Source organism: Rhinoderma darwinii, chromosome 5, assembly GCF_050947455.1.
Source record: "Rhinoderma darwinii isolate aRhiDar2 chromosome 5, aRhiDar2.hap1, whole genome shotgun sequence".
Lineage (NCBI taxonomy): Eukaryota > Metazoa > Chordata > Amphibia > Anura > Rhinodermatidae > Rhinoderma > Rhinoderma darwinii.
Genome location: NC_134691.1, coordinates 337464864 through 337490575, shown reverse-complemented (window position 1 = coordinate 337490575; position 25712 = coordinate 337464864). Strand labels below are relative to the sequence as shown.

The window sequence follows — 25712 nt, the reverse complement described above, 5'->3', positions numbered from 1 at the left end:
GAGCGGGGCCACTGCCCCTAAATATTCCCAGCCGATCGACGCGGGGAATCCTATGTGGTTGTGTTAATCTGCGAACCGGTGCTTCCTCCCTGCGTGTTCTTGGTTGCTAAGCAACAGCATAGAGGCCATTAATGTGTTTTAAAAAAAAAATATATATATTAATAATGTTTTAATTTAACATTACTTTATTTTTATTTACACTTTAATGTACTGGCATGTATCTATATACTGATAGCACACAGGCATATATCTATACACTGATAGTACACAGGCACATATCTATACACTGATAGTACACAGGCATATATCTATACACTGATAGTACACAGGCATATATCTATACACTGATAGTACACAGGCATATATCTATATACTGATAGCACACAGGCATATATCTATATACTGATAGTACACAGGCATATATATATACACTGATAGCACACAGGCATACATCTATATACTGATAGTACACAGGCATATATCTATATACTGATAGCACACAGGCATATATCTATATACTGATAGCACACAGGCATATATCTATATACTGATAGTACACAGGCATATATCTATATACTGATAGCACACAGGCATATATCTATATACTGATAGCACACAGGCACATATCTATATACTGATAGCACACAGGCATATATCTATATACTGATAGCACACAGGCATATATCTATACACTGATAGCACACAGGCATATATCTATACACTGATAGCACACAGGCATATATCTATATACTGATAGTACACAGGCATATATCTATACACTGATAGCACACAGGCACATATCTATACACTGATGGCACACAGGCACATATCTATATACTGATAGTACACAGGCATATATCTATATACTGATGGCACACAGGCATATATCTATACACTGATAGCACACAGGCATATATCTATATACTGATAGCACACAGGCATATATCTATACACTGATAGCACACAGGCATATATCTATACACTGATAGCACACAGGCATATATCTATATACTGATAGCACACAGGCATATATCTATATACGGATAGCACACAGGCATATATCTATATACTGATAGCACACAGGCATATATCTATATACTGATAGTACACAGGCATATATCTATATACTGATAGCACACAGGCATATATCTATATACTGATAGCACACAGGCACATATCTATATACTGATAGCACACAGGCATATATCTATATACTGATAGTACACAGGCATATATCTATATACTGATAGCACACAGGCATATATCTATATACTGATAGCACACAGGCACATATCTATATACTGATAGCACACAGGCATATATCTATATACTGATAGCACACAGGCATATATCTATACACTGATAGCACACAGGCATATATCTATACACTGATAGCACACAGGCATATATCTATATACTGATAGTACACAGGCATATATCTATACACTGATAGCACACAGGCACATATCTATACACTGATGGCACACAGGCACATATCTATATACTGATAGTACACAGGCATATATCTATATACTGATGGCACACAGGCATATATCTATATACTGATAGCACACAGGCATTTATCTATATACTGATCGCACACAGGCATGTATCTATATACGGATAGCACACAGGCATATATCTATATACTGATAGCACACAGGCATATATCTATATACTGATAGCACACAGGCATATATCTATATACTGATCGCACACAGGCATGTATCTATATACGGATAGCACACAGGCATATATCTATATACTGATAGCACACAGGCATATATCTATATACTGATAGTACACAGGCGTATATCTATATACTGATAGTACACAGGCATATATCTATATACTGATAGCACACAGGCATATATCTATATACGGATAGCACACAGGCATATATCTATACACTGATAGTACACAGGCATATATCTATATACTGATAGCACACAGCCATATATCTATATACTGATAGTACACAGGCATATATCTATATACGGATAGCACACAGGCATATATCTATATACTGATAGCACACAGGCATATATCTATATACTGATAGCACACAGGCATATATCTATACACTGATAACACACAGGCATATATCTATATACGGATAGTACACAGGCATATATCTATATACTGATAGTACACAGGCATATATCTATATACTGATAGTACACAGGCATATATCTATATACTGATAGCACACAGGCATATATCTATATACTGATAGCACACAGGCATATATCTATATACTGATAACACACAGGCGTATATCTATATACGGATAGTACACAGGCGTATATCTATATACTGATAGCACACAGGCATATATCTATATACTGATAGTACACAGGCATATATCTATATACTGATAGTACACAGGCATATATCTATATACTGATAGCACACAGGCATATATCTATACACTGATAGCACACAGGCATATATCTATATACTGATAGTACACAGGCATATATCTATATACTGATAGTACACAGGCATATATCTATATACTGATAGCACACAGGCATATATCTATATACTGATAGTACACAGGCATATATCTATATACTGATAGTACACAGGCATATATCTATATACTGATAGTACACAGGCATATATCTATATACTGATAGTACACAGGCATATATCTATATACTGATAGTACACAGGCATATATCTATATACTGATAGCACACAGGCATATATCTATATACTGATAGTACACAGGCATATATCTATATACTGAAAGCACACAGGCATATATCTATACACTGATAGCACACAGGCATATATCTATATACTGATAGCACACAGGCATATATCTATATACTGATAGTACACGGGCATATATCTATATACTGATAGTACACAGGCATATATCTATATACTGATAGTACACAGGCATATATCTATACACTGATAGTACACAGGCATATATCTATATACTGATAGTACACAGGCATATATCTATATACTGATAGTACACAGGCATATATCTATATACTGATAGTACACAGGCATATATCTATATACTGATAGCACACAGGCATATATCTATATACTGATAGTACACAGGCATATATCTATATACTGATAGTACACAGGCATATATCTATATACTGATAGTACACAGGCATATATCTATACACTGATAGTACACAGGCATATATCTATATACTGATAGTACACAGGCATATATCTATACACTGATAGCACACAGGCATATATCTATATACTGATAGTACACAGGCATATATCTATATACTGATAGCACACAGGCATATATCTATATACTGATAGCACACAGGCATATATCTATATACTGATAGCACACAGGCATATATCTATATACTGATAGTACACAGGCATATATCTATATACTGATAGTACACAGGCATATATCTATATACTGATAGTACACAGGCATATATCTATATACTGATAGCACACAGGCATATATCTATATACTGATAGTACACAGGCATATATCTATATACTGATAGTACACAGGCATATATCTATATACTGATAGTACACAGGCATATATCTATATACTGATAGCACACAGGCATATATCTATATACTGATAGTACACAGGCATATATCTATATACTGATGGCACACAGGCATATATCTATATACTGATAGTACACAGGCATATATCTATACACTGATAGCACACGGGCATATATCTATATACTGATAGCACACGGGCATATATCTATATACTGATAGTACACGGGCATATATCTATATACTGATAGTACACGGGCATATATCTATATACTGATAGTACACGGGCATATATCTATATACTGATAGCACACGGGCATATATCTATATACTGATAGCACACGGGCATATATCTATATACTGATAGTACACGGGCATATATCTATACACTGATAGCACACGGGCATATATCTATATACTGATAGCACACGGGCATATATCTATATACTGATAGCACACGGGCATACATCTATATACTGATAGCACACGGGCATATATCTATACACTGATAGCACACGGGCATATATCTATACACTGATAGCACACGGGCATATATCTATATACTGATAGCACACAGGCATATATCTATACACTGATAGTACACAGGCATATATCTATACACTGATAGTACACAGGCATATATCTATACACTGATAGTACACAGGCATATATCTATATACTGATAGTACACAGGCATATATCTATACACTGATAGTACACAGGCATATATCTATACACTGATAGCACACAGGCATATATCTATATACTGATAGCACACAGGCATATATCTATATACTGATAGCACACAGGCATATATCTATATACTGATAGCACACAGGCATATATCTATATACTGATAGCACACAGGCATATATCTATATACTGATAGCACACAGGCATATATCTATATACTGATAGCACACAGGCATATATCTATATACTGATAGTACACAGGCATATATCTATATACTGATAGCACACAGGCATATATCTATATACTGATAGTACACAGGCATATATCTATATACTGATAGTACACAGGCAGTTGTTAGGACAGATCTCCGTATGTCCTAACAGGAAACCTGGTCAGACCTTCAATGGACCCTGGGCTGTCTGCCCATATATGGTATGGCCCTCGATCGTGTCACAATGATTCCCTGTGATGCGATCCAAGGGGTATTCCCCCCCCCCCTTCTCATTTTCCCCTGGAATGCTGCAGTCCGCTTTGATCGCAGCATTCAGGGGAATAGCAGTGGAGATGAGGTTTCTCTCATCTCCGCCGTTAGAGCCTGGCTGCGGCTGTGTAATACGGCCATTACCCCGCTCCTGACAAGTGCGCATGCGATCAGTGCTGCACTAATGAGCGGCGGCGCCGGCACTGAAGACAGAGAACGTGGGGGTGTTTTGCGATTTGCCTGCCATGTTCTCTGTGTTCAGTGCCGCCGCTCACTAGTGCAGCGCCGGCCGCGTCATCTCATGTGCGCGCACACGCGCTCGTGCGCACACTTGTCAGGACTCGGGAGCGCGGGGCAACCGCTGTATCACACCCGCAGCGACGCTCTGACTGAATTCATGTGTTACAATATTAAGCTGTGCGGCCGCACATCTTCGTATCGAAATACGTGAATTAATGTTATTGAACGGTCAGAGAAATAGTATCAATATTTCGATGCATCGTGCAACCCTACTGGGAATAAGTGCCGTATTGTCAGATTAAGGGTATATTCACATATAGCAGATTTGTTACTTTGGTATAATTTTCATTCATGTGTTTTTGCAGCAAGTACGTGGTGGTTTTCTGCAACAAATCCGCTGCGTGTGAATTTACGCTAACAATATCTTGAATGTGGCAGTGGTGCAATACCGTCCACGGCCACTACAGATTTAACGGCGCATGCAAGTACAAACCCCGAAGAGACCCATATAAAGAATGAAGCGGCTGCAGCGACAAGCCATGCGGCCCCTTCAAACAGCTGGAGGTGCCGAGAGTCGGACCCCCAACAACTAATGTTGAGAGCCATCAACTTTAGAAACCCAAATAACGCCTTTTAAAGTGTCTCTACCGCGAACAAGCATCTATTAAATACCCCTAAGGAGTTTAATGGGGGTCTAGTACAATCCCTACTTGTTAGAATGGTCCCTTGACAATAAACTAACCACAAAGTGTCCTACTGCTATGATACTCAGCGATCAGCTGTGATGTGTGGGGAAGTCGGGCAGCAAGTATTCAATTTCCCTGCAGCGCCACCACAGGGGAAATTATGCATTACATGGTGTCCATTTATATCAATGTGTTGTCTTTGTAAGGCTATGTTCACACGGAGTATTTTGCAGGAGGAATATCTGCCTCAAATTTCCATTTGTAACTTTGAGGCAGATTTTCCACTCCCTGCACGCCGATTTTCGCGCCGTTTTTCGCCCGCGCCCATTGAGCGCCGCGGGCATAAAACACAGTGAAATACGCTTTCTCTGCCTCCCATTGAAGTCAATGGGAGGTCAGAGGCGTAAACGCCCGAAGATAGGGCATGTCGCTTCTTTTTCCCGCCAGGCAGTTTTACTAAAGACGCCGACGCCTCCCATTGAAATCAATGGGAGGCATTTTCGGGACGTTTTTGCCGAGTTTTGCAACGCGGTTTCCGCGTCAAAAAAGTCGGCAAAGTACTCCGTGTGAACATAGCCTAATACAGGACGGGTCCTCCAGAGAGAGACGCTCTGTGTAACCGCTCTCCACTAACAAAGGGGGGGGGAGGGTGTGTTTTTTGTTTTTTGCACTGGGTGTTCCTCTCCTCCAATTAGTGGTGCCGAGTGTTCTATTGGCACCACTGATTTGGTGGAGAGTCACTGACTGAAAGGGTTCCCCTCCTAAAGTGATGCATGTCCTTTTCGTAATGACAGTGGGAGCAGTGGACAGCACCCCTGGTCTCTGGTTCGGGGGGCTCTGCCCCTTCTGTATTAACTCTTTATGGGCATCTTATAGCACCACTGTCTTCTGACCACATTACTTTCTTCTCCTTCGGTGTTGCTTCCTGTGCAGTCTGTTGTGGTCTTACAGGCGATCAGTCCGCCACGGCGTCCTTTTATGTACGCTTGTTATGTAATTGCCGTCTCTCTGCCGCTGGTCGTGATCTCCAGGCCGTAGTAGCGTGTGAATAATAAATATCCCGCTGCTTTTGAAGCTGGTGCTGCTGGGGTCTACCCAGAATTTCCAGGTTTATTTCAGGCTGTGTATTCTGGAAGACCCCACCCCCCCCTACCGGTTTTCTCATCAGTAATAGATCAATCTCTCCATGGAAGAGCAGAGCCGCCTGCTGGGATCAGTCCCCCCCCCATCTCCTATACATAGATCCGCACATGAGATGACACAATCTGTTCATTCATATTGTTGAAACAGATTGAGTATAATACAGATGATATAATGTATGTACACAGCGACTCCACCAGCAGAATGAGTGCAGCTCTGGAGTATAATACAGGATATAACTCAGGATCAGTACAGGATAAGTAATGTAATGTATATACACAGTCACACCACCAGCAGAATAGTGAGTGCAGCTCTGGAGTATAATACAGGATGTAACTCAGGATCAGTACAGGATAAGTAATGTATTGTATGTACACAGTGACACCACCAGCAGAATAGTGAGTGCAGCTCTGGAGTATAATACAGGATGTAACTCAGGATCAGTACAGGATAAGTAATGTAATGTATGTACACAGTGACTCCACCAGCAGAATAGTGAGTGCAGCTCTGGAGTATAATACAGGATGTAACTCAGGATCAGTACAGGATAAGTAATGTAATGTATGTACACAGTGACTCCACCAGCAGAATAGTGAGTGCAGCTCTGGAGTATAATACAGGATGTAACTCAGGATCAGTACAGGATAAGTAATGTCATGTATGTACACAGTGACTCCACCAGCAGAATAGTGAGTGCAGCTCTGGAGTATAATACAGGATATAACTCAGGATCAGTACAGGATAAGTAATGTAATGTATGTACACAGTGACTCCAGCAGCAGAATAGTGAGTGCAGCTCTGGAGTATAATACAGGATGTAACTCAGGATCAGTACAGGATAAGTAATGTAATGTATGTACACAGTGACTCCACCAGTAGAATAGTGAGTGCAGCTCTGGAGTATAATACAGGATGTAACTCAGGATCAGTACAGGATAAGTAATGTAATGTATGTACACAGTGACTCCACCAGCAGAATAGTGAGTGCAGCTCTGGAGTATAATACAGGATGTAACTCCGGATCAGTACAGGATAAGTAATGTGTGTACACAGTGACTTCACCAGCAGAATAGTGAGTGCAGCTCTGGAGTATAATACAGGATGTAACTCTGGATCAGTACAGGATAAGTAATGTAATGTATGTATACAGTGACTCCACCAGCAGAATAGTGAGTGCAGCTCTGGAGTATAATACAGGATGTAACTCAGGATCAGTACAGGATAAGTAATGTAATGTATGTACACAGTGACTCCACCAGTAGAATAGTGAGTGCAGCTCTGGAGTATAATACAGGATGTAACTCAGGATCAGTACAGGATAAGTAATGTAATGTATGTATACAGTGACTCCACCAGCAGAATAGTGAGTGCAGCTCTGGAGTATAATACAGGATGTAACTCAGGATCAGTACAGGATAAGTAATGTATGTACACAGTGACTCCACCAGCAGAATAGTGAGTGCAGCTCTGGAGTATAATACAGGATGTAACTCAGGATCAGTACAGGATAAGTAATGTATGTGCACAGTGACTCCACCAGTGGTCACTGACCTCCTCTACCTGTCTTATATCCCTCAGTTCTGCTGCGTTATGTTAGGGTCTTGTGCATGTAACAGATGCTGCGTGACCACCACTAATGGCTGCCATTACAACGCCCTCCGGGACTATCACATAGTTTTTTCCATCGACTTATAGGGGTTTTCCAGTTCCTAAACGATGCCTCGCACATGTGGAAGTCATGGCTGCTCTTCCAGAAACCAAACCGCACTTGTCCATGTGTTTTTTTTTTGTTTTTTTTTTTAATTTTTATTTTCAGTCCCAGTGAACAATATCGCATACAACCTGTCGAACGGTGGGGTGCTACTTTTGGAGTTCCGTTTTAATTCATCAACATTTCAATATCTGATTGCTGTCAGTGAATTGAAAATATTGATTGCATTCTGAGGCTGAAAACCTATCCTGATCGTGTTCCACCGTTCGTCACCATTCCGGCAGGTTTCCGTTTTTCCGACGGAATCAATAGCGCAGTCGACTCCGCTATTGATTCCGGCAAATCGGAAACCTGCCGGAATGGTGACGAACGGAAACCATTAGCGATGTTTCCGTAACGCAATCTGTGGTTTCAGTTTGACTTTCCGTTGCGCCGTTCACCCGACGGAAACCTCTGATGGAACCCCGGAACGGAAAGCGAATGGTGATGTGAACAGGCCCTAACCTATATATTTTATTCATCAGCTGGCGAGATTTGCCGCTGCCGTGTCGGGCGGCGTCTCGTGCTAGTTTATATTAGCCGCCTCGTTTCCAGCTGCAGATTATCCTCCAGATGTCGTACAATTATATGAGGTAAAATGCGGAGTGGCGGCTTTTGGAATTTGATCTCGTTTAGGGTTTATTATAATCTTATTACTGCCGCCATCGTTGCGGGGGAGGGGTACGGGGTGGATTAATATGTTGTATAATATTCTCTATGTAGTCAGTAGGACGAGCGCTGCGGATCCTGCTCTTGTTTATGGGATCGGATGTATATGCTCGATGGTTATAGACCCCCTCAATGTAAGTGGCTCCAGAGGTGTCCGGCAGCCCCCCCTCCCCACTTCATGACACTTAAAGGAACACTCCTAAATCTTAGAGGGGGAGGAGTTTCGTCAGATACCGGTGACCACTCTTGATCCGCATGCTGTTCTGCGGCTCTCACATTGGCAGCGCCAGCCGTTCATTATATGATGGCCGGGCCCCAGCGCTGCATTGTGGGAGCCGTCTAGTACATGTGGTCAGGGAGCGGTGATCGTCTGTGTATGGCTGGTATACGGGGGTCTTCCAGCAGGGGGATGGTACGTTTTGTCAGATTGCTGCTTTTGTGTTGTGTGGTTTGAAATCAATGAGGAGGCAAAACCCACAACAAATGGCAAATGTTACGATTTTTCTGATGGAAAAGCTGCAAAATTCGTAACTCAGAAAAAAGAATCTTATACTTACCCAGAAGTCTGTGCTCCTTCCTCCAGGCCGCCCTCCTGGGGTGACATTTCATCCCATGTGACTGTTGCAGCCAATCACAGGCTGCAGCGGTCATATGGGATGACACATCCCATAAGACCGGGCTGTAGGACGGCAGAGGGACGCATCGCCATGGCTACGGGTAATTTTGAAACTTACTATTTTATATATATTTTTCCGTGCAGTTTTCCACAGCGGACATTACGGCTGCAAAACTGCACCACAATCTGGTGCGGCTTTTCGGCCGGACTTCCCTGCTGCTTACGCAGCGAATCCGCCCTGTTTGAACATAGCCCTAAGGGTGAGTTCACACGGCGGGGGTCCGTAACGGCTGAAATTACGGGGATGTTTCAGCCTGAAAACATCCCCGTAATTTCAGCCGTACCAGCATGTGCAGGCGCTTGAACGCCGCGTCAATTACGGCCGTAATTAGCGCTGCTATTCATTGGAGTCAATGAATAGCGGCTCCAATTACGGCCAAAGAAGTGACAGGTCACTTCTTCTACGCGGGCGTCTATTTACGCGCCGTCATTTGACAGCGGCGCGTAAATGTACGCCTCGTGTGAACAGACAAACGTCTGCCCATTGCTTTCAATGGGCAGATGTTTGTCAGCGCTATTGAGGCGCTATTTTCGGGCGTAATTCGGGGCAAAAACGCCCGATTTACGTCCGTAAATAGGCCGTGTGAACATACCCTAAAGCAGAATTCAGCATTCTGCTGCTTTCCTTTTACCAGAGCGCACCGCATTGTCACAGCTGATGCCAGTCATCCAATCAGAGCTCAGCTGGCAGGTCACATGTCTGACTTTGGGGTGGAATTAAACCGCTGTCTGTTTCCAATGGCAGCCAGCAGAATTTTGAAAGCAGCTCTGGATGTGAATGGAGAACGCAAGATCTCACGCAACATAGAGACAGAAACTCATTTTTTAAGAAGATTCTAAGTTTCCTTCCTATAAATATATCTGTACAGAACGTTCCCTTCCAGCAGCTGTACATTGGGTATACATTGTGTAAACGGCAGCACTGCATGTAACCCCCCCGTGTAACCCCCCCCCGTGTATCATCGTGACAGCTGCAGCTTCCCATCTGACTAATAATGCTGAGGTAGCAAATGGTACCACAGAGCAGGGCAGCTGGGGGTGGAGCATGACCCAGGTTTTCTCCTTGGTGTTCCTTAAAGGGGTTGTCCAGAATTAGAAAAACATGGCTGCATCTTCTAAAAAGAGCGCCGCACCTGTCCTCAGGTTGTGTGTGGTATTGCAACTCCACTTTATAAACTTAAATGGAGCTGAGCTGCAATACCAGATACAACCTGTGGACAGGTGTGGCGCTGTTTGAGAAAGAAAGCAGCCATTTTTTCGAATTTGGACAACCCTTTACCCCCCACTCGGACCCTGCACTAATAGCCGCTTTACCCAGCACTAATAGCCGCTTCACCCAGCGTGTTCCTTTACATTTGGGCTGCATGCCGACTTTAGCCGTGAAACTGGTTCCATGTCCAAAGATCGCTGTGTGGCGCTGCCTACATCGGTTAGTGAATGTGGTCACTTAGATGGAAAACCCCTTTAAATTCCTTGTGGTAATCCTGATACAGCCACATGTGTAGGCTCGGGAGGCAAGTAGAATAGCAGGCTGTGATGGTTGTGGCTGCTTCTAGAAACAGCGCCACTCTTGTCCATAGGCTGTGTCTGGTATTTCAGCTCCTCCCCATTCACTTGAAACTTGTGGTTGGCATCGACCACACTGCCCCATGTGATGTCGCCGGGTCACTTGGCTCTGATTGACAGCGTAATATCCCTCTGATGTATTTTGAGACTGCGAGGGTTTATCCGTGACATCCAGGCAGCTGTCTTCATGTTTCCAGAGCAACGGAGACTGTTGTATGGGGGCGCCATGTGTAGGTGAAAGGACCGGGCTCCCCCTGGCAGCGACACCCACTGTATCGTAGACAGCTGCGGCTATTGAACAACTTTTACAGGGTCTATACCTAGCAGATCTTTTGGCGCCCTGTCTGCTAAGTGCTATCTGCAGATTAGCTGCATCACCTGCAGGGGGAGCTAGTCCACCCACGTCACACTGGAACAGACTTGTCTTGTATTTTTAGCACAATTTTTAAAGGGGTTGTTCAGGATTTAAAAATCATGGCTGCTTTCTTCCAGAACAGCGCCACACCTGTCCACAGGTTGTGTTGTATTGTTGCTGAGCCCCAGTCACTTGAACATAGCTGAGCTGCAATACCAGACACAACCTGTAGACGGGTGTGGTGCTATTTCTGGAAGAAAGCAGCCATGTTTATCTATTTCTGGACGGTCACTTTTCCACTTTTTTGGTTTCTGTCGGTCAGGGACTTGTCCTGTTATTTGTAAATAAAACTTGAACCAATTTGATCTGTCACCTTTCGGGTCCCATTGAAACTGGGTTAAAGGAATATTACTATACTTTATGGTTCCTCATAGTTTTTATAACTGTCAGTGAATAGAAACATTCTTCTTTAAATCCAGTGGCTGAAAATCTGTTATGACTTAATACCACCAGCAGAATAATGAGTGCAGCTCTGGAGTATAATACAGGATTAGTACAGGATAAGTAATGTAATGTATTTACACAGTGACTCCACCAGCAGAATAGCGAGTGCAGCTCTGGAGTATAACACAGGATGTAACTCAGGATCAGTACAGGATAAGTAATGTAATGTATGTACACAGTTACTCCACCAGCAGAATAGTGAGTGCAGCTCTGGAGTATAATACAGGATATAAATCAGGATCAGTACAGGATAAGTAATGTAATGTATGTACACAGTGACTCCACCAGCAGAATAGTGAGTGCAGCTCTGAAGTATAATACAGGATGTAACTCCGGATCAGTACAGGATAAGTAATGTAATATATGTACACAGTGACTCCACCAGCAGAATAGTGAGTGCAGCTCTGGAGTATAATACAGGATGTAACTCAGGATCAGTACAGGATAAGTAATGTAATGTATGTACACAGTGACTCCACCAGCAGAATAGTGAGTGCAGCTCTGGAGTATAATACAGGATATAAATCAGGATCAGTACAGGATAAGTAATGTAATGTATGTACACAGTGACTCCACCAGCAGAATAGTGAGTGCAGCTCTGAAGTATAATACAGGATGTAACTCCGGATCAGTACAGGATAAGTAATGTAATATATGTACACAGTGACTCCACCAGCAGAATAGTGAGTGCAGCTCTGGAGTATAATACAGGATGTAACTCAGGATCAGTACAGGATAAGTAATGTAATGTATGTACACAGTGACTCCACCAGCAGAATAGTGAGTGCAGCTCTGGAGTATAATACAGGATATAACTCAGGATCAGTAGAGGATAAGTAATGTAATGTATGCACACAGTGACTCCACCAGCAGAATAGTGAGTGCAGCTCTGTTGTATAATACAGGATATAACTCAGGATCAGTACAGGATAAGTAATGTATGTACATACACAGTTACTCCACCAGCAGAATAGTGAGTGCAGCTCTGGAGTATAATACATGATGTAACTCAGGATCAGTATAGGATAAGTAATGTAATGTATGTACACAGTGACTCCACCAGCAGAATAGTGAGTGCAGCTCTGGAGTATAATACAGAATGTAACTCAGGATCAGTACAGGATAAGTAATGTGATGTATGTACACAGTGACTCCTCCAGCAGAATAGTGAGTGCAGCTCTGGAGTATAATACAGGATATAACTCAGGATCAGTACAGGATAAGTAATGTAATGTATGTACACAGTGACTCCTCCAGCAGAATAGTGAGTGCAGCTCTGGAGTATAATACAGGATGTAACTCAGGACCAGTACAGGATAAGTAATGTAATGTATGTACACAGTGACTCCACCAGCAGAATAGTGAGTGCAGCTCTGGAGTATAATACAGGATATAGCTCAGGATCAGTAATCATGTAATATATGTACATAGTGAGTCAAGTGTTTATATAAAAACTATTAAATGGTGTTTAAGTGAAGATATAATATAAATAAATCCTCTCGCAGACCCTCTAGTGTTCTTTGCGATCCTCTGATGTTGCGCAGGGTGGGATTCGTGATTACATGGTCGGCTCTGTGTAGTGACCCGGGTTTGCCACAGGATGAATCTTTAAGGGAAATGTCATTTTTAACACTCCGTTGCATTGTCGGCTCCTTCTTGATGTTCCCCGTCTATAAGTTCTTTATACTGATTCCTGGCAGAGACTTCTGCAGGATTATGAGATCATTGTGTATGTTCCTCTGCAGTAGCTGCGAACACGCTGTATAATTAGTATTACGCACAGTGTTTATTTCTCCTCTTCCAGCTCCTCATTATATTCTGTGCTTCTTCATTCTTCCGAGCAACCAGTTGTCCTCCGCTCTGGATGACTCATTTAAATGGATGTAGCTGCATGTAATAACCGCACGTTATGTGTGCTATACCATATACTGCCTCTCCATGCTGCACAGACTTGTTTCTCTCGCATGAGAAGGTTGCACGAGGGGCAGCCTCACTCATTTTACCAGTGCGTGTACAGGCCACATCTTTCAGGTATATTCCAGTGCCAGTACACAGTCTCCATTGTTCTTCATTGAGCTCCACCAATGCTCAGACCTATTCCAGAATGTCCCCATTGTGTGCAGTCCTCCCATAAACTCCAGAACTCTCCTCTCTGGCGGCAGCTGCGCCTCTTGATCTTTCTGGCTCATGAATGGAATTCCTGGACTGCAGTATAGACTGACACTTAGAAAAGAACAATAGGGTAGAGGGATCAGAGTGGGAAAAATAACTGTTCAGATGCACAGCGGTTGTCGGTAGTGGTTGTCACCGAGCATCCGTCTTTGGTATTTTAATTGAGTGTTGTCATGTAACCATAAGGGAAGTTGAGGGTAAATATAAATAGCGTTGTGTAACTGGCATCTCCTGTAGGGATTGGCATCGCCCTCTTGTCTCTTTGCCACCACAATCTCCTACACCCGGTGCTTTAACAATCAATAATGTTGTATCTTAATGAATCGCATAGGAAATCCGCATTATGATATAATCCTGCCAGGTGTTTTTCTTGTGCCAAGCCTGGCAGACCTGCAGAGTTCAATGTCGTAATAAAAAGCTTTATAGAAAACCACATCCGCTCTGCAATGTGCAGGTCTACGGAGCTGTATAAGTACTGCAATCACTTGCTATAAAGGGGCGATGACGTAACATTACATGGCACAGAACAATGTGCCGCACTGGCTGCTCTGCCCAGCTGTCTCCCCAATGCATCTAGAATAAAGAAACATTGCAAATAGTCTTAATTAAAAATCTGCCGTTTTCTGTATACAGCTCCTATGCAGACCTATGGGCACCTGGATAGTGCGTAGTCTGGTCGCTCTTCTGCTTCTTGCTACGTCCTGAGCACTGTAGAGGCATCTATGGTCTGTAGGAGGTTATATATCACTGGGCTGCATCTTCTCCCAGAAATCACCACCAGGGAGGTAGGAGACATGGGCACAAGGGCTGCAGCATTGAGAGAGAACGCCCACTGAGCTCTCAACCTGCAGCTCCACAAGCCAGTACATAAGTAACTATCTACAAATCATCTTTTCGATCGTAATAGTGCCCATATACCTCAAAAGGGATGTCCAGTTTAGAAAACCAATTGTCACACCCTATTAGGGAATTCTGGGTAATAAATGGGGTCGTCTGTTTAGGATTCTCATTTCTTGGTCAGTGGACGCGGTTATGAAGAGTGTCTGTCTGTCTCTCTGTCTCAGGCCTCTGTCTCTCTGTCTCTGTCTCTCTGTCCCTGGCGCTGTATGGAAATTGATCACTTGTGCTCGGTTTGTTTTGCGTGATCTGAATAATGAATCGCGCTTGTGTTGAAGCGGTGGAGACTTTCTGCTGCGTTAGCGCGCCGCCGCCATCATTTCTAAGCGAGCGTGAGCGGTAATGCTGAGAATCGGTCACTGAGGAGCTCTGCGGCCTTATAAACGGACAGGGGATTCTCCGGTAACTACTAATGTTTTGAGTTTATCAGGATGTTGTACATCCAGGTGATTTGAAGGTGATTGTAAAGGATTAGAAAAACATTTCCACTTTCTGAAACAGCGCCACACCTGTCCCTGGGTTGTGTCTGGTATTGCAGCTCTGTTGAAGTGATGGGGCTGAGCGCACAACCTGTGGATATTTGGGGTGCTGTTTCTGGTAGAAAGCAGCTGTGACTTTCTAATTCTGGGCAACTGCTTTTATCGAGATGAAGAGGTTCTGCAGCATCTGGGGCAATGTACTATACATAAACATTAACCCCTTAGCTACTACAGCAGTCAAAGCATGACTTATCACTTCTTACAGAGGTTCTACAGCGTCACCCAAACTGCTGCAGAACCTCTTATGGGAGTCTTTATGTCAGTCACTGTCTATTGATTGATGTGAAGTACAACCAGGGAGGGAGATGATTCACTGCTCTCGGACATCCGGGATCCTGGAGGAGATTGGGGGAGGAATTTGGACGAGTCTTGTCTTTGTTTTTTTTTCTTGCAGTTTCTGTAAAGTACCGAATATTCTTCTCTCATGGTTTTTTTTTTTTTTTTTTTTTTTTTTTTTTTTTTTGCTTTTTTTAAAAAAAACAAAAAAACTTTATTTTTTAATCTTGAAATTTTCCTATCGTTTTGTGTGTGCAGCTTTGTCTGCAGTCTTTCACACAAGCAGTGAGCAATGAAAAGTGCATTATAAAGCGAATGTCTTACCTGTGGGAGGAGAGAGCAGGGGCTGGACATTTCTATGACAGTTGGATGACTCTGTGACTAGAAGATGCGCCCATAGCTGCTAAAATGGCTTCCATAATGTAACTTATCCCTTCTACAAGGGGAAGGAGATGACCAGAGCTGTACTGGCTGACGTGTATTGGGGTACGGAAGATTAGTTGTCGGCTGATCTAAAGTGTATGGCCAACTTTACACTCCATTACGTCTTATCTCCATTTATATATTCTCTGTTATCAGCCTTTTTCAAGCTGGGAGGGGCTTAATGGGATGAGTGACACGAAGTCCAGAAAACTCTCCTCCCATTATCACTACTTTGTTTCTAGTGCGGAGAATCTCTGGTGACCTCTATATCCATATGTGCCGATCCTGTTCTAACGCTCCCGCACTATTATAAGCTGAGAATTACAGGGTTGGCGGCCCTTTAAGTGCTTCTCGGATACCGTTCTGTAGCTGTCACATTGATAGTCCGGAGCGTAGGACGGATCTTATTACTTTGGAGAAATCTTCGGTGTGTAGATCTCTGCTGCGGTTTTAGTTGGAGGATCGGTGTATGGTGGGAGAGACGGGCTCAAATCTAAAAATATATGGAACTGGTGTCAGGATGACGTCCGCTACATTGTAATACACTTTGATACAATCTTCCTGCATTTAAAGGGGTACTACACTTTTATGAAGACAGAGGCACCAATCACTGGTGGAGGAGCAAATGTAAGGATTGCCTAGATTAAAGCAATCCTTCAGCTGTAATGGGTCCGGTTCCAATTCACTGACTGCAAACTGAGATCTTAAAAAGGATGAGGAATTGCCACATAAAGTATATAAGGATGTCCTGTGTTCTTCTTGGATTGGACGGTCGTATTAAAACGGCAGCGATCTCCTGGGGATGGTCTGGTCCTGGTCGATGTGCTGCGTCCTGACTGACCCGGCGTGGGCAGATGTGACGGGAGTTGGCGCGGTTTATTTCTGGTGAATTAGTTTTAAATAGACTTCTGGAAAGTGACCAGACGACACCTACCAGTTTTTCCCCTTCATTAGCGCCGAGAGCCAAGAATCCGGCCTTTAAGATGACGCTCGGTGTGGAATTCTTTTCTCATATGACAGCGAGGAGGAGGGGAAATACAGATGTGGTAATACAGCAAGACACGGGGAATCCGAGCACAGGGGTGTATTCTCCAGCTGCTGTATCTAATCCTATCCTGTGTGATACTGTCTGCTCAGCCACGGTATCTAATCCTATCCTGTGTGATACTGTCTGCTCAGCCACGGTATCTAATCCTATCCTGTGTGATACTGTCTGCCGAGCTGTGTATCTAATCCTATCATGTGTGATACTGTCTGCTGAGCTGTGTATCTAATCCTATCCTGTGTGATACTGTCTGCTGAGCTGTGTATCTAATCCTATCCCGTGTGATACTGTCTGCCCAGCGTGTATCTAATCCTATACTGTGTGATACTGTCTGGAGATGTGTATCTAATCCTATCCTGTGTGATACTGTCTGCGGAGCTGTGTATCTAATCCTATCCTGTGTGATACTGTCTGCGGAGCTGTGTATCTAATCCTATCCTGTGTGATACTGTCTGCGGAGCTGTGTATCTAATCCTATCCTGTGTGATACTGTCTCCTGAGCTGTGTATCTAATCCTATCATGTGTGATACCGTCTGCTGAGCCGTGTATCTAATCCTATCCTGTGTGATACTGTCTGCCCAGCGTGTATCTAATCCTATCCTGTGTGATACTGTCTGCCGAGCTGTGTATCTAAGCCTGTGTGATCCGGTGCTGTATTTCTGTATATTTTGGCTGCAGTGAGGGAGCGTTTCATGAGCTGCAGAACATTTTCTGGCTTCTCTGTAGAATAAAGGTTTGTTTGTCGGCCGGGCCCTCGGGACGGGGAAGGAATGCCGCGCACGCATGCGCTGAACACCATTTCCTGTCCCTCTCATTCCATCACTGAAGTTCTTGGCAGGTCCCCAAATGGGGCAACGGGGTCTTTGCTTAAAGTTTTGACAAGTTCATAAGATCTTCTCATAAATGTGAGTGTCGCTTCAGCTTCTGGAAACCGCGGTTCTGACCAACCGCACTGGAAGGACGCGACAAATGATCCTTTCGTTGCTGCGGAGGTCTGCGGCAGAGAAGCTACTCGCGTGCACCGCGTCTATCCATGAATTACACAACTATTGCGTTTGACGTGACCATTAAATGTTCAGCACTAATTATCCTAAAGTTACTGGTTCATGAATAGAACTCCAGAGCTGCAGTGAAGACTGACACAAAGTCATAATTGTGAATGAGTCTGCATATAATCAGGTTTATATGTTGTTGTAGGTCTGTGGCAACCCTTCTAGGCATTGGTATGGAGGCCGTTAGTGGTGGTCATCCTTGTGGGGGAACAAGATCACGCTAATATTTACAGGGGTTTCTGATTTAATGTAAATATATTTTATAATGAAAAGTTTTGCAGCTTTCTAATGTACGTTGTTTCAATTCCTTGCTATTTTTAAGATCTCTGCTTGCTGTAAGGGCCTGTTCACATCAGCGTTGCCCTTCCATTGAGGGGTTCCATGCTCAATCTCTGGGCTATTGGTTTCGCCAAAACAACGGAACCCTGTCACAACGCTGACCGACGGAAACCATTAACAATATTTCCGTCACCACTGAGATCCATGGTGAGGGAAACGGAAACAAAGGTTTCCATTTGCCTTTCAGTTGAGGGGTTAACCTCACGGAACCCTCCGATGGAACCCCTCAACGGAAGGGCAACGCTGATGTGAACAGGGCCTAGACCTATTGTCACAGCTGAGGGTTTGTCACAATTGTATCCAATCTAGACAGTCATCTGCTAAACAGTCTTGATACATTTGACCTGCACTGATACATTGTAACAAACTATCAGGACAGGACAGAGATTTGTGCTGTGTTTTATATCAGAGGAGTGTCTAGACTGGATACAATTATTTAAAAAAAACCTCCGCTATGAGATTTGGGTCTTTACAGGATTTTTAACCTTTTGGATGTAAACAAGAATGTCCTTAATCACTGACAGCAAGCAGATGTCTTGGAATTGAAACGCAAAATATATTTAAAAGTTGCAGAAATGATACGACGACGATTGAACTTTTTGCCACCAGTGTAAATTATGACATGTTGCTAGGATGGGCCATAACTTACTGGTCTTGAGGCGGTCGTTGGGACCCCCCACTTATCTCTAGAATGAAGGTGCACCCCCCTTTTAGCTGCACAGTGCGGCTTGTGAGCAGACCCCCTGCAAAGAGCCGCATCTCTGTCACATGCGGAGAGTTGTCATTTAAAATACTACAGTCAGCACATGCTGAGAGTTGTAGTTCGATTTGTAGGGGTGAGCCTCAGATTGGAGATCACTGGTCTAGATGATGATGATGATGATGATGATCCCCCCCCCCCCCCCCCATGGTTGGAGTTCCCCCAGTGTTGTACTAGATAACCTTCCAGTGCGGGGCCCCTGTGACCTCTCCTCGGTGTTCTGCCTTGTCATTTGGTTTCCTTCCTGCTTCCGCTCTGCTGCTTTGTCTAAATCCAGCTGTAAATATAAGGAAATAAGACATGGCTGCCGGAAGAGCTGTGGTGTTCTATGTATGTGATCTCCTGATCGTCAGATGGCAGAAGGAGCTGCGTGAGTCAACAGCGCCACCTACTGGTCAACAGTCAAATTGTCATGTTATGGAAAATTTAGTTCTGAAAACATTCCTTTTTGTTAGTATTTTTTTGAGTTCGTAGAAATATATTGAGTCGCCATTCTTAGGTTCACACGCTTAACAAAAAACGGCTGAAATTACAGAGCGGTTTTAAAGGGAAAACGGCTCCTGATTTTCAGCCGTTTTTTTAGCTCAAGAAGTGACATGCACTTCTTCTATTTCGCTGGCATTTTATTACACTGCAGTTTTGAAAAACAGCCGTGTAATAAAACGCGCAGTTGGAACAGAACGCTGTTTTTCCCATTGAAATCAATGGGCAGATGTTTGGAGGCGTTCTGCTTCCGATTTTACGGCCCGAAATAAGTAGTGTGAAAATGTCGCACATCGTTCGCACTCCGCCCCCTCAACGGGAAAGGTAAGAGGCCAACTGGTGGCACAGTAGAGGTTATCCTGTAACCCTAGACTTATTTCTCATGCACAAGGCCGTACTATGGTTCTAAGGGAGAATACAGCGCCTCACGGAGGCACCATACTGCGTCACGCCGAGCTCCGATGGCTCTTTAATACAGACTTGTAGAGACTCTGCAGCCATGTGCTCAGGCTCTAGGTGCCCATACACATTAGGTGAAAGCTGTCTGATACAGCAGATTTCGGCAAGACCAGTTGACTTATCTGATGTGTATGGGGGTATCGTGACCCACCCCCCCCCTCGACTTCAGAGAGACATGCGTTGCACATACCTCTGGTTTCTCCGTATTGCCATGTAAACATACTTTCGGTATGTTAGTAAAAAGTAGGAGACAGATGGAAGAGTATGACTGCATAGTTTGTAGTCTGTTACCATGGAGACACAGATCTATATGAGCTGCAGACCCAAATCTGCTTTATTTTATTCCCTGCAGCCACCACTAGAGGGAGCTCACTGCAGACCTTTCAATGGGAGTGAAAGGAATTATACTAATGTTTTAATCTGTGGATGTAACCGTGATGAATCGGACACATTAACCCTTGAGGTGCAGGTTCTTGCGTTATTTACTTAGTCATCTTCTAGAGAAGCGCTATATACAAGTCTAATGATGGGTGACGATCTGCCGGCTGCTTTAATTGTTGTATTTTTCTTCCAGTTTCACAATGCAATATCAGCCTGAAGAAGCAGCGCAACAGAAGTATCTTCAGTTCATTATTCTGCTGTTTTCGGAGCTACAATGTCGAGCCGCCAACCTCCAATAACAACAGTCCCCTGCCCCTTCTGGTGGAAGAAAATGGCGGCATTCAGAAGGTAAGGACTTCACTGGTGTATTAAGAGATAACAAAAAAATGAAATATCACAATTTATATATAGAAATAACCTACATATAAAGTTGAGTCTGTGTACATACATTACTTATCCTGTATTATACTCCAGAGCTGCACTCACTATTCTGCTGGTGGAGTCACTGTGTACATACATTACATCACCTATCCTGTACTGATCCTGAGTTACATCCTGTATTATACTCCAGAGCTGCACTCACTATTCTGCTGGTGGAGTCACTGTGTACATACATTACATTACTTATCCTGTACTGATCCTGAGTTACATCCTGTATTATACTCCAGAGCTGCACTCACTGTTCTGCTGGTGGAGTCACTGTGTACATACATTACATTACTTATCCTGTACTGATCCTGAGTTACAGCCTGTATTATACTCCAGAGCTGCACTCACTATTCTGCTGGTGGAGTCAGTGTACATACATTACATTACTTATCCTGTACTGATCCTGAGTTACATCCTGTATTATACTCCAGAGCTGCACTCACTATTCTGCTGGTGGAGTTACTGTGTACATACATTACTTATCCTGTACTGATCCTGAGTTACATCCTGTATTATACTCCAGAGCTGCACTCACTATTCTGCTGGAGGAGTCACTGTGTACATACATTACATTACTTATCCTGTACTGATCCCGAGTTACATCCTGTATTATACTCCAGAGCTGCACTCACTATTCTGCTGGTGGAGTCACTGTGTACATACATTACATTACTTATCCTGTACTGATCCTGAGTTACATCCTGTATTATACTCCAGAGCTGCACTCACTATTCTGCTGGAGGAGTCACTGTGTACATACATTACATTACTTATCCTGTACTGATCCTGAGTACCATCCTGTATTATACTCCAGAGCTGCACTCACTATTCTGCTGGAGGAGTCACTGTGTACATACATTACATTACTTATCCTGTACTGATCCTGAGTTACATCCTGTATTATACCCCAGAGCTGCACTCACTATTCTGCTGGTGGAGTCACTGTGTACATACATTACATTACTTATCCTGTACTGATCCTGAGTTATATCCTGTATTATACTCCAGAGCTGCACTCACTATTCTACTGGTGGAGTCACTGTGTACATACATTACATTACTTATCCTGTACTGATCCTGAGTTACATCCTGTATTATACTCCAGAGCTGCAATCACTATTCTGCTGGTGGAGTCACTGTGTACATACATTACATTACTTATCCTGTACTGATCCTGAGTTATATCCTGTATTATACTCCAGAGCTGCACTCACTATTCTGCTGGTGGAGTCACTGTGTACATACATTACATTACTTATCCTGTACTGATCCCGAGTTACATCCTGTATTATACTCCAGAGCTGCAATCACTATTCTGCTGGTGGAGTCCCTGTGTACATACATTACATTACATATCCTGTACTGATCCTGAGTTACATCCTGTATAATACTCCAGAGCTGCACTCACTATTCTGCTGGTGGAGTCACTGTGTACATACATTACATTACTTATCCTGTACTGATCCTGAGTTACATCCTGTATTATACTCCAGAGCTGCACTCACTATTCTACAGACTTCAGATCTGACATATCCTAGTATTCCCTGCTTGCTCTGGTGGTTTTCTTTCTGGGAAGTGTTTTCCTTGCACCGGACACTGTACAGACATCTCTTGTATGGCTGCGGACTCTCTGTGCTATGTTATAAGCTCCATGAACACGGCCTGTGCAGTGAGGTTCTGCAGTAGCTGTAGACATTCCTGACGTACCTGTGTATTGGAGCTGGAGGGTTATAGAAATCTTTGACCAACGATAAAGGGGTCGTGCAGAGAACTTCTTGCTGCGACTCCTTTGTGAAGAAATTTGGTGGGAGCCTCAGTTTCTGGAGCCCAAAACATGTTCTGTCCGTAGACCTTGTCAATTGAGACACTTTATCCCGGTTGTCAGGGTTTCCGGTTTTATGTCAATAGTTTATATCATTATATAATGAAAAGTTCTGCAACCTTCTAATATACTTTGTGTTTCAATTGCTCACCATTTTCAACATCTCTGCTTGCAGTCATTCAATGGGAACAATCTTGTTTACCTTCGGAGGTTGAAAACCCAGAGATTCTTGAGACTTCTCACAGCTGAGGGTTTGTTACAATTGTATCTAGTCTAGACAATCCTTTGTGACGTATACACATCCGCAGCACAAATCTCTCTTCTGTCCTGATTGTTTGCTACAATGTATCAGAGAAGGTTTACTGTATCAGTCTTGAAATCCTTACTGTTTAGATCACAGGATTGTCTAGACTGGATACAATTGTAGCAAACTCGCAGCTGTGAGCAGGACTAGGTCTGTATGAGTTTACCAATGAAGGGGGGAGCTTTCTGCTCTTCATCCAGAGGCTGAAAACCTGTACGATACCTAATATTTTTCACAGCTGAGGGTTTGCTACACTTCTGTCCAGTCTAGCCAATCTTCTGTGAGCTAAAGGCGGTGTTCACACATCGTGGTCAGTGTACGTTTTTTTTGTTCTTGTGATTTTGCAAAAAACTGCCCATTGACTTGTGTGAACACTGCCAAACCGTCTGGACTATATACTGATAAAATTGTAACAAACCTTCAGCTGTGAAAAGTATTAGGCCTGTGAATGTTTTCAGTCTCTGGATAATTCATAGGAATATTTCCATTCATTGACATCAAGCAGAGCCTTACAGTAACACAAAATTGCAGACCATTTCATTCTACACTGTATATTTCAGTGGTCGTCTTTGATTTGTAATATTAATAGTCTGCAAAATAGCGCCCGTCTGAAGTAAGAAAACTCTTTTTCTAGTGCCACCTATAGGTGACTACCCTGCATGGCCATGTCTGACCCTTTATAGAGCCCTGAAACATGACTTATCAGCCAACCAGTGACTTTATCTGTAGACAACACTGTTTCTGAGTTGTTGCTCCTCATCAGTATAGCGTAGGGTTCTGGTCGAACATTGATTTAAGCAGTAGTCACCTGTAGGTGGCACTAGACTGTTTTTTGTGTTGTCTTTTTCCTTCCGGAGGAGAGCTATTTTGCATATTTTTCCCAGGGAACGTTGCCCTTGAGACTTCACAAATCTCCACAAGGAAAATCAGATCCGTCCTAGAGCTAGTATTTTTGGTCAGATGGTACAGTGAGATTCGCCATGAGTTGTCGGAGTATATACTCGGGATCCCCCCCTTTTATTTGCCCCTCTGTCTCCTGTAGATCTGATAGTAACTCCTCTCTTTTTGCTTCTCTCATAGGGCGATCAGGTGCAGGTCATTTCCATTCCCAGTGTATGTATTTTATTTTCCCCTTATTCCTTCCTATTATTTTTGCTTTTGTGTTGTCATTTCCATCTTCCATCCACTTCTGAGAAGGCTTTATATTATGTATTGTTTCTGAATGTAACTTTATTGCTCTAGAACAGCACAACGTTATAGTATCAGTTTTAGGCTTTCTTTGGGTTCACAAGTTTGTATTATTATTATTGAGACCGTTCAGGGCACGCCTTCTGCTGTTTTCAGAAAATTAATATTTAACTCTTTCTTTGCTGCGTCAATTTTCATGCTCTATGACCTACAAATAATGCGGACAGGCCGCAGTGGAAATCCGCAACAGACTTCGTTTTTTTTCCCCTCCCCCTTTTGGTTTCTGTAGCTGTTTAGTAACGTTAGTGCAGACGTTGTGGAAAACGGCTGTGCGGAAACGAGCATGCGGTGCGGGAGTTCCATTCTGTGGCGGAGAAGCCGCGGATTTTCACTGCGGATTTCAGACTTTGCAATGCGGAATCTGCCACGTCTGGACGAACCCTCAAATATGCTAATTTTGCTCTAGGTTCGTTGTGTATTTGCCGCAAATTTGTGGCAAAATCTGCAGCAGAAAATTTACACCAAGTCTGAATGTGCCCGAACTGTTCATCTCCTTAACACTGACGCGTTTTCTTCCTGCTCTCACTTGCGGCTTCCCCTCCCTCCTCCCCTTCACTGACACAGAAAGCAAAACTTGTCATCCTGCTCCCCGAATGTCAAACTAGTGCTAAGCCAAGAATATTGATCCTGGAATGTTTTGAAAGCGAATATTCTGGTCTCTAAGCCCTCACATACGTCTTTGCTGGTGAGAGGGGTCATTTCTTCCCCCGGCAGCCATTATCCGCTTTTTCCTCTCCGCCTTCCAAAAGTCATAACTCTTTATTTATTTATTTTCATCGATACAGCAGATATGACTTTT

At 43.2% G+C, this 25712-nt stretch overlaps 1 protein-coding gene across 3 annotated transcripts in view; it reads left to right on the top strand.

Annotated features, from left to right (window-relative positions):
- Positions 1–25712, top strand: part of CTDSPL (CTD small phosphatase like) — a 49302-nt gene that overhangs the window by 7759 nt on the left and 15831 nt on the right. For 2 of the 3 annotated variants that reach the window (XM_075827777.1, XM_075827775.1), the window contains exons 2-3: positions 21304–21458; positions 24746–24778. In XM_075827777.1, the coding sequence (XP_075683892.1) occupies positions 21304–21458; positions 24746–24778 (188 nt within the window). The remainder of the gene's footprint in view (positions 1–21303; positions 21459–24745; positions 24779–25712) is intronic. The other variant, XM_075827776.1, reaches the window with a different exon arrangement.